The sequence below is a fragment of the Buceros rhinoceros genome, unplaced genomic scaffold (genome assembly GCF_000710305.1).
Source record: "Buceros rhinoceros silvestris isolate BGI_N320 unplaced genomic scaffold, ASM71030v1 scaffold2271, whole genome shotgun sequence".
Lineage (NCBI taxonomy): Eukaryota > Metazoa > Chordata > Aves > Bucerotiformes > Bucerotidae > Buceros > Buceros rhinoceros.
The window spans coordinates 1-10,808 of NW_010395739.1; the positions used below are offsets into that span (position 1 = coordinate 1).

At 44.1% G+C, this 10,808-nt stretch overlaps 1 protein-coding gene across 1 annotated transcript in view; it reads right to left on the reverse strand.

The window, feature by feature from the left end:
* Window positions 1–1,478: 1,478 nt before the first annotated feature.
* The window catches only part of LOC104501765 (SWI/SNF complex subunit SMARCC1-like), a gene marked incomplete at its 3' end in the record, with an annotated part of 27,775 nt that continues 18,445 nt past the window's right edge, over window positions 1,479–10,808 (reverse strand). The window contains exons 8-15 of the mRNA XM_010145632.1: window positions 10,672–10,747; window positions 9,387–9,512; window positions 8,566–8,684; window positions 7,694–7,818; window positions 6,867–6,926; window positions 6,186–6,223; window positions 4,240–4,361; window positions 1,479–1,550 (exon numbers count right to left, since the gene is read on the reverse strand). Coding sequence (XP_010143934.1) covers window positions 1,479–1,550; window positions 4,240–4,361; window positions 6,186–6,223; window positions 6,867–6,926; window positions 7,694–7,818; window positions 8,566–8,684; window positions 9,387–9,512; window positions 10,672–10,747 — 738 coding nt within the window. The remainder of the gene's footprint in view (window positions 1,551–4,239; window positions 4,362–6,185; window positions 6,224–6,866; window positions 6,927–7,693; window positions 7,819–8,565; window positions 8,685–9,386; window positions 9,513–10,671; window positions 10,748–10,808) is intronic.

Genomic DNA, 10,808 nt, shown 5'->3' on the forward strand with positions numbered 1-10,808 from the left:
AGCTGAAAGGTCTCTTCCAACCCAAACAATTGTGATATTACCTCTGATTGTGATATTACCTGATTTGTACTGAGAAGAAACTATGGAGGAAAAAGTTTAGTTTGAAGAACTGTGGTGTACGAAAACCGCACGGCTTTGCTGATGTTAAGACAATGCGCTGAGAAGACACCCGAAATGCATCATTTAGAGGTTAAAGAAAAAAAACAACTGGTTTAACATTCCCAAAAGCTGCTTTGCAACTAGATCAAGATTTGATACCAAGATCAAGTGAACACAACTCACACCTGAGTCGAAGACAAACACACACGTGATGGTGTTCAAACTGATGACTTTTTTGTGAACTATCATGTTTTAGCATTATAATTTTAATAGAAACAAGTGCATTGTTCTAAACCTGATGTTGACCATCTTCCTTTAATCACTTTCAAGACAGCTCTGAATAACTAAATTACTGTTATAATAGCAGGAAATCCTCAGAGAAGGGGAGGTGTACTGTTCCTAACGTGCCTTGCATGAGATTCTCAAGACAAGCATGATGCGAAATCAGCAGCTTACCTTGTTACACTGCTGAGTCAGATCAGAAGTTAATCATCTGATGTATAAAAAGCCCTGCAATACCTCAAGAAAATAATCAGCTTCTTTTTAGTATTATTTAAACAGCTTCAGGGAAACTGTTTAAGCTGTTTAAACAACTGTGTGTATAATCCTGAATTACGAACACTGAAGTTCTGCAGTAGGTATCAGATCCCAGGAGATAAGATCAGTACAAACTGGGTGTGAATTCAGCAGAGGGAACTCCACCTACATTTAACAGACACATCCAGAATTAGAATGACACTGGAGGGTTTGCAACAGCTATAAGAGAGAAAAAAAATATTTTTCTTCTTGGAATGCACAACTGCAGGTCTCAGATTTAAACCAGGCTACCAACGCTGTTACATCTCAGGGCCGTGAAGATTCATTTTCCGACCCTCCCCTGCACTTTTAGAATTACCCATCAGCTGCTCAAGGAACTGTGAAATCAACACAGATGACTGTGCCAAATCCTTTCCACAGTCTGACACAGCATCCTACAACAAACTCGGTGATCGGTGCTTGCACACAGAACTCCGAGTCTCAAAAACACAGGGTGGCATGAGAAGAGAGAGCAGAGTAAGGAGGATTACTCAGTTCCTACAGTATCGTGAAATTTTTCAGATGTCTTTGGAAGATGATCACGTCCTGTTCCGCATGGAACAGTTCAAGAATTTGTTCCAATATTACTTGGGAGAAATTAGTTCCATTTTTCCTGGATAACTACTACTATTACTTCGATGTTTAAACTTTTACCTCTAGTACAGTAACACACAGCTACGAGAAGTGGCTGTACTGGTGCTCTATGCCCCTAGATACACTATTGACTTCACATGTAGCTGGAGTGACCACAGGATTCATGCAACTGGAAGCTCCCTCTCTATACGTATTCACATTTTACTTACATTTCTGGAGTCTTGGACTTGTTTTTTCCATTGAAGAATTCAGGAAGAGCACGACGTTCAATCACATGGATACTGTAAGAAAAACAGACAGTTCAGATGCCAAACACTAAACCTTCGAGTACCCTGCACACCTTCAAATGGTCCAAAGCTGGATCTACAGGAACTGCCAGCACTCACAAGTCAGGTAGGAGACTGGCTTCGAGGACGTACCTAGGACCTCCTGGGGTGACTGGGGAAGTACAGCCCAAAGTATGGATATTTGGAGCAAATAAACAGTCTTAAAAATAATTCTTTCCCTTTTGGAGCACCAAAACCTAAGCACCTATGGAAGAGCAGAGCTCACGACACACGAGATGCTATGCACCACAACTAAGGTAAAGGTGACAGAAAATTCAGCTTTAGTTATCTGACAGATTTTTTTTTTCCTTCCATAGCTGTTCCAGGTGAAGTATTTAAGTTTAATTGTTCTTTTAGTAGAATCTTCTGTTCTACCTATTCCCAGCCTGACGACATCAACAGTGCTGCAGAAACTTCATCACATGCTCCTATTTCCTAACAATGGACCGGATGAAGTGATAGGATTTATTTTAATATAGATAAGGAAACATGGTCCTGAAATGTTTCAACTGCAGGGTGACCTGTGGAGCTGTACCAGCCACAAAGGAACACAATAGTTTTGTGTTATCCGCGGCACATGGTGGGATCTGTAAGAGGGTTCTCACTGCAAAGCAAAGCTGTAATGCCAGTAAACAGCCACAGTACGTGGAACTTGATAGTCAACTCATTTGCCCAAAGCGTAAGAGATTGCACTGAAACTGGACTGAGCGTTAACTAGAATATATCTTTTTACCAGAAAATTACTTTTAGCAAGGACTGTTTTAGTACAGCAGACTGTAAAACGTTTTGAGACAATTAGATTGGAATTATTCCACTGCTTGCTCTCTCTTAGTTGTGACCAGACACACTAAAGTACTTGCCATGGGGGAGGGCTGCAGATGCTGTCTATTTACCCAAGAAGCATCTTGCTGGCACAGCCACAGCAGTTACACCCTCAGCCTGCGGTGGACACAGCTACACACATGCTCACTAGCTCTCCGCGATGACAAAAACCTCCCTCTGAATGGAAAAGCGGTGCTCGGAGACAGAAAGATGTCAGCCTCGCTGCTGCCTGTTACCTCAGCCTTACATCCAACTCAGCTGAACAGGCTGTTTCTGGGGCACTCGAATCCAAAATCAAAGCTCCTTGTCACATCACCCTGCTCCCTCGCGGCTGTCCACAGTTCCCATCATAGATGCTTTCAGTTCGCTTTTCACAAGGTCAGAGCAAGCACACCTGGTGCAATGAGAAGCTTATTCTATTTCTTCACAAATACCCCATTAGTCTTTCACTTGTTTTTCACAGATTTAGCTCTGAGATCCTCATTTGTAAGGGAACTGAAGCAAGGAGGCTACCTTGGACAACTACCCTGGTTTAACATAACCCTCAATTAGCTCAAGCTACGCAAAGCTGCCTTCCCAGTCTCCAGCAGAGCCACAGCTCTTTATCCCTTCATGAAGGGCATCACTGGAGCATTTCATTCCGCGTCTTCCAGAACCACACCTCGAGCTTTTCCATCCACAAAGCAACTGGAGCACCTATGAATGCCAGCTGTGCGATCCAGAGCTTTGCTTCCAGGCTCATCTCAGAGTGGGAGAGCCGGGGGGACAGTTCTGTTCATGGGATTTAGGTGAACTCAAGCCACCAGCACAGACACAGGCAAAGCAACTGACTCAACAACATCTGCCAGAGCTGGAAATTGAACCAGCCTTTGCATCAACAGTTCACATCCCATCTTCATTAGGGGCTATAAAACGCACCCACTTCTGAAACTTGCACGTGGATCCCAATACTCAAGTGTCATAGCGCAGCTTTTTAGATTCCAAACCACTCGCTTCTCCGCCCACACCACAGAAGTTTGAGGATATAGAGCGCATTAGGGTTCCTACAGCGAGTTACATGGTCATAGCACACCACAAACCTCTGGCTCCAAGGAGTATTCCAAAATAAAACAAGGATCCTCCCTGTATAATCAGTGACTTATCCTCAAAGTCAAGATCTGAAGCACAGTAAAAAGCCACCAGCTTTCAGGAGTAGACAGAAGCAAAGAAAGACTATACAAAGACTAGAGAAGTGGGGAAAGAAAGGGATTATTTTCCCTTGGGGGTAATAAATGCAAAGCATAAAATGCTGAGAAGGCAGACTGAAGATTTACACTGCCCAAAATTCTCTTCCTCATTCCCAATCCCCGAAAATTGCCAGAAGTCACCCCAGAAAGAGTTTTAAATACATGCAACTTCATTGCTCCCTACAACTACCTGAAAAGAGGTTGTAGTGAGGTGGGAATCGGTCTCTTCTCCCACATGACAAGTGACAGGATGAGATGAAACGGTCTTAAGTTGTGCTAGGGAAGATCTAGGTTGGATATCAGGAAAAACTTCTTTACAGAGAGGGTTGTGCAGCCTTGGCACAGGCTGCCCAGGGAGGTGGTGGAGTCCCCATCCCTGCAGGGGCTTCACAGCCACGTGGATGTGGTGCTGAGGGACATGGTTTAGGGACCCTGGCAGTGCAGGGTGAAGGGTTGGACTCGATGGTCTTAAAGGTCTCTTCCAACCAGATGATTCTGTGATTCTATGGAAAGTAATTTCTTTCTGTTCTCAGCTTGGTTTATGAGAAAACTACCTGAATTCTACATCTTCCCCCTTGTTCCAAATTGCTTCTTACCAGTTGTAGTCAAACCAAGATGCATAGCTCGGAATAATGATGTGGTTGGTTTGCTCTGTGACATTATCTTCTCCTGGATCAATTGACCGGCTTTGATCACCTTTGTTAGGATCTTCATCTTCCTGGATCATGGAGGGAACACAAGGGTGAGTAGGTTGCAAGACACACAGCGAACAACTCTCAGCCAGCACAAAGTCAGATCAATCCTGTGCAGAACAGACTTTTCCTGACACAATCTCTGGTCAGCGGGGAAAAATCACAGGGACCAGAGAAAGTGCAATCTGTGTCCATAAAAACACGAAAGGAAGCAAAAGGCTGGTAAGAAGTTGTCACAGACCCCACTCTCAAATCTCAAGGACATACTTGGCAGCAAAGTTAGGTCATGCTTAATGAGCTGTTTCTAAAATTCAGCATGCTCTAGGTGTGGCAGAAAACAGCACGAATACAACAGCCACGTGTAACGAATACAGTGTGAATCTGGAGCGCTTCATAAAGCGCCAGCCTGGCTCTTGCTGCCATCTCCACACTGACATCGCACCGATTTCTAGTACTTTCCAACACCGGCCTTATGTTTTGTCACTCTTCCCCCACTAACCGCCTCACTCCTCAGAAGAGCATCAAAGGAAACCAGAGTCATTACTCCTGGTTTCACTGGGAGACACTTGTCAACAGTTAAGTTTCATGTCTGCAAAACTGTCTCTCATTCCTTGGATAAAACCACTTTGATCAGTCTTAAAGCTGGTCTTGGATATTTCTCTCTTGTGAAGAAGAGACCCTAAGTTCAGCTTGTGACTCTGCGTCTGCTTCCTCCACCCACAGGGTAAGCAGTCCCAGAAGTTTGCTCACAGGGCTGCAAAGACCCCAAGATTTTATAAGAGCCCTGAGCAGAGGATGAGTCTTTGGTCACTTGCTGTTGCTTCACCACGGAACTTCTTCCAGCATAACGTGGAACGACTCCTAAGGCTGCTGCACGAGTCCCACAGTTCTGGGTCATTCTACACCCAGTGATGGGAAAATTTTACCAGGAAAAAAAGAAAGGGCATTTCCAATACTGGGAGGGAAGACAGCATTTCCTCTGTTGTCACAATCCCTCTGAGCTGGTTCCCTAACCTGGAAAACAGTGCTTGCCTAAGAATTGTATGTTGGTGATCTCTGTCCACGACTATCTAGATACCCCAACCGGCTGCTCCTCCATGGGATGCCCACGCTGAAACTCAAGAGAAAGGCTGCTTACTAGCTAGCCAGTGCTCTGCATACCGGCAGTTGTTGTTCTTGCCATTTCAAAACCTGAGGAAGGACTTTTGAGCACTTCTGAAAACATGGTAAAACCAGAAACAGGGTGGTATGGAAAGGCAGATTTTCTTAATGACGCGTATAACTAAGGACACATCCACCTCTATTGAAGTGATCAGGAAGCCTATGCGGGGTTTAGATTTACTCCTGAACCCTGAAGAAAAGCACAACCTTTGAAAAATCTGGCATCTGAAAAAGCTTCTTTGAAAACACTGTCTCCTCATTCTATTTATTAATATACTAGATTTAAAAACACAAGACAATCTCAGCGTAACAGCAAACATTCCTATCGGTGACTAGTTCAGTCTTATACATCCCTTGAAAAACCTTACAGGCTAGGTTACCGAGAAGAGATTAAGAACTTGATACGACATGGGGTGATGGGATTAAACTGAAGGAGGGAGATTGAGCCAAGAGAGAAGGAAGACATTTTTGACGCTGAGGGTGGTGAGACCCTGGCCCAGGCTGCCCAGAGAGGTGGGAGAAGCACCATCCCTGGCACCATCCCAGGTCAGGTTGGACTTTGGGGCTCTGAGCACCCTGCTCTAGTTGCAGATGTCTCCAAGCTTGAAAGGTCCCTTTCGCACCCAAACCATTCCAGGATTTGACGATCTCTATTTCTACCAAGCTTAGTAAGAAACAGCTGCCGGTACCTTTCCTCCAGTTGCCACTGTCTCCTCATCCTGTTCATCTGAAAAAAAAAAAGCATCAAGAATTTAATGACTAAGCAGCACCTGATTGCTCACAAGCCTTCCTGGGCATGCAACTGCTTTAACTGGAAAGAACACTTCATTTGTCTTGAAGGGAAGTGAGGAGGGAAGCAAGGTGGACCACGCATCACTAAGGCAGTCTCACCCTCATGCAGGGACCCAACTACCCCAGAGGAGGGAACAGACAGGAGTACGGAGGAAGGATAATCAGAATTTTCCCACCCTTAGGAATCCACACCTAATTACTGCTTTTCCCAGTGCCTGCAGCCTCGTGTAATAGGATATGGGACACTAGTTTGTATCTCTTGTGCCAAAGGCTCGGGATCCTGGGATTCACCTTGACTCCCGGTAAGAAAAGAAAAAAAATCTGCCGGGACAGTGCTTCTGTGTCATGTAAAACACGCACAAAAAAAGGGTGTCTACAAGGGAACAGCCTTGCAAGTGGAAGAGTTGATACGTTTCAACTCAAGTACCTAAGAAAACTGAAATTAATTCAATACAAGGGTACAATTAGAGATTCCTTTTAAATTAGGAGATTTAAAAATATTTCCTTTGTTGGCCTGCAAGACTTTACTACAAAACTCAGGGGACAGGGTGCTGGAGGGTGTTGTGTGTTTGTTTTACCCAGGTCTGCTACTGTTCCTCCTTTCACCGGCGTGTTCTCACTGTCTTTCTTTAGGTTCACTACAAAAGGAAGATTGAAACTCGGGTGAGTAGCTGTCAGACGGGACACAATTATCCAAGTCTAGCATGCTTTACTGCCTTATCCATCAGCAGTTTTGCTGGCCATGTCTTTGCAGTTCAAGAGTTCAGCTGCGCAGTGTGAGCACAACAGGCCGTTTGTCTCACTACACATCTGAGCACAAAGCAGCTTCTCTTCGGGCAGTTAGTGGACAAGTACTGGGCTTCTTCCACCTGTACAACACGTAATGATTCTCAAGTGCAAGTTCAAACCAGGTAAAAACCAAAGGGTGCGGCACCCAAAACAGTCTGGTGTCAAAGACTTAACAGAAGGAATTATTTTTCTGTCTTATCTTTACTCATCGCACGGATCAACACTCCTCTGAAAAGATTAAGAACTGAACGTGTTCGGCATGTTGCTGGAGTTCCCACTCATGTAATGGGCTTATCTTGGTGTATAATTATTTTCCTCTAGACAATTCCATTCCCCAGAACATGAACTCTCTCTAATGGGTGAGAGCAATCCTAAAGCAGGTGAAACCAAACACTTCAGCAGATTTTTGTAAGTGTATTTCAAAAGGTCAAAAGAAGGGGCACCTGCTGCCCTTCTCAGCTGTCACATTTGAACCCCTGACCAGATAAACTTGGACAGGCACAGATCACCTGGCCCCACAGTCTTTCAAAGATTCGACAAAATACACTTGTGTTTGTTCCTTGCAGTTTAAGCAACTGTTTTAACATTGAGAGAATCCAGTGGATGCATATTTTACCATTTTTGGGAAGTACCACTTCTTCTATATTAGGTACTGGGGTGGGATCCTCCATGTCCTTTGTAAGATCTTCTTGCTCATCTTCTTCTTTCTGTCCCCTCCTTTTCCCATATAAGGCTGTTTGCCTAAAACAGATCATACACAAGTTGTCTGCCAGCTGCAGCTTCCGATGTTCTCATCTTGACGTTATTCTGCAGATTATCAGCTCATTCTTTCTCACCTCAGATGATAAATTTCCAGTTTTGTCGTCTTAGAGCCCAACAGGTCAGGTTATAAGAGACCTGAATTTTTAGTCCAAAAGCACTCCTCTCCATATCCACACACAAACCCCCATAAATAAGCTTTTATTTGGATATCATATTGGCTTTTTTTTTTTAAAGAGATCAGACTAGGAAAAACCTAACCTGAAGGCCACATGTGCTGCTCTGTTAAAGTTGCATTTGTAAAGTGGACTTTAAAAATACATGGCTATGCAGATAAAAAAACCCTCTTCAATTAAACACAGTGATGTACAGGGCTGTGGTTCACAAACTGTACATATACTACACGACTGCACCAACAGAACTAGTCCGAGGTCGTTTAGAAGCAGCTGAGTAACTTTTCATTTGCCAAGTCCTACTCTTGATGCAGCAACACACGTCACTGACACAGAGACTGTGACAACTTGCAGCAGGTTCTGCTCCACCTGCAGGCAGCACCTTTCTACAGAGAGTAAAGCAATTACATATACTGCACATGGACGATCACTCAGGGCTGTTGCAGAAATAATTGTCCTGCTGTAATGTGAGGTGAGACAGGTGAAAGGTGGCACATTTCCCCATAAGCATTTCCTCAAAAAGTTTCACCCCAAATTCCAGGCCTTGGACACTCACCCTTTCTTCCCTGACTTTTTTCTCGACTCCACAGGAGTGGGAGGTGGAGAAGGAGAATGTTTTCTCTTCCTGGTGCTTGCTGCTGCTTTCCTGTCTCTCCTCTCCGGACTCCGTACAGGCTGTTAGGGAAGTGAAGTAGTCAGCTCATCCCGAACACTACTGCAAGCTAAGCCCTTCCCTCGTGCATCCGACAGCAGAAAAGCTAAAAGCAGTAATATCACAACAGGCACCACATTCAGCTCCAGAATACTCCGTTTGTCAAGCTGAAACCCCCTGGATTTTCTGCAACCATCCCCAGCTGCTGCAGTGGTTACGTACTTAAGAACTGTGCTCTGAAAGCAGAGCCAGATTCACACGCTACCACGTGACTTCTTTGATACACTCGATCCATCAGGAGAGATCTCTCCATGGGCAGCCTGGCCTTGAGGTTGAATGAACGTGTTTTCAGAGCCCTAACTAACTTCCTGCATGGTGAGGGATACAAAAATGAGTTTCAACAAGTACAGAGAGTTTGGAAATCAAATATTAACTGATGCTGTTTAACACACCCCTGGCTTCATTTATGAGAAAGCACCGAGTGGGTCCTATCTCTTACCATCCTCAGGAAAGGGGAAAGAGAAATAAAAATCAAAGTGCACAGTTACCTTCTGGATAAAGGAAATAAATCAGAAGAAAGCTGAACTAAGCAGTGTTATCACAGGCACCTCAAACTGTTCAACCAGCTTAACTTTGGCAACTCTGAGCCGCCAAAATTTGACTTATGCAGAGATAAAGAACATTAATGTATCGAGAGGTCACCCATTAAGCAAAGAACCACCTACCTCTTCATTTTTCATGGAGATTCTCTGTCGAAAACTCACTGATTTCCTGTTCTCATCTACCTCGTAATCCTCTTCATTCATCCACTCATTGAATATATCTGTATCCAAAATCCACTTGGCATGAACCTAAAGAACGGAACGACACATCAACCCGCTGATGTGTTTTGAGAAACTACCACGACAGATCTCAAAGGACAAGGGAATACTTGTAGATTTGTTATCAGGATCTGAACGTCCAAGCATCTCGGAAGGGTTTTACACACAAGAGGTGACAGCTTCATGAGGCAATACAACAAAGGACAAACACAACTGCACGTCTGCTGAATGCCATGTCTGCTCCTCAGTCATTTTTTTAAGCCTCCTGAAGTGTGATGTCAGCTCCCACTGCTGGGACAACGGCTCTGTATTAAGAGTGTACTTTGGAATGCTGAAAATTACAACTCTTCTGTACTGTTCGCTTGCCATGAGCAAAATCAGAAAGGCAAATCATTTCTGCATAAAAACTAATTATGTAGAGAACCTGACATTGGTTTGAGTGCTCACACGTTCAACAGACCGAGAAGCGCTGATTTTTTCCATCATTACATCAGTCAAGAGAAGAGTTCTCATTAAAATGGACCTTTCCATAAAGAACGGTGAGATATGACCCTGAGGGGTTTGTACTCCTAAAGAACCTTCTTAATTTCCATATGCTCTAACTCCTCAATATTTTTGGCCATTTCTATACTATAAAAAAGATGAATTTTCTGCATACAAAATATTTTTCTAAGCCCTGTAATAGTCACGTGGCAATCGCAGGTTTCTAAACCTGCTACCTCTTTTCTCTGATGATATTCCTCCAAAACTACCACGAAGACACAACCCTTTCCCCCTCCTTAAATGCTTAGGACTTAAATGTTTGTGACTGTGGCTTCCACTGAGCTGCCAGGTTTCCTTCCAGAGACAGCTACACTTCAGCAGCAAGGGAAGGCCTTACTGTTAACCCAGAACACCTGAAGTCGGGCCAAAAGAAACATGGTCATTTTGGCACTATCAGGGTGCGTAAATCTGACCTCTTCGCTCACAAAATACAGTCGTTTTTCAACAGCATTCCTCCCCAGACCAAAGAGATGTTTCAGACGTTTTCATTACAGCTCTAGAAATACTGCTCTGCTTTTCTCTTTTCCATATATATGGAAAAACAGCCACTGCTATGCAGCAGCACGTGGAAATACCCGTCTAGCAGCACCTCGGCGTGAGCTCTATCCATACCGTAACATCGGGAAACTGTTCAGGAGACACTCACCTTCCACGGCTTTTCAGGAATTGGAGGGTCCTCAATTTCCGCATCTATTTCATTGGCATGAACCCAAGTGTCGTAGCTAATGAGTAGTCAAGAGAAAACAAAGTTGGTCCCCTGGGCTGTTCACCCAGGAAGGTCAC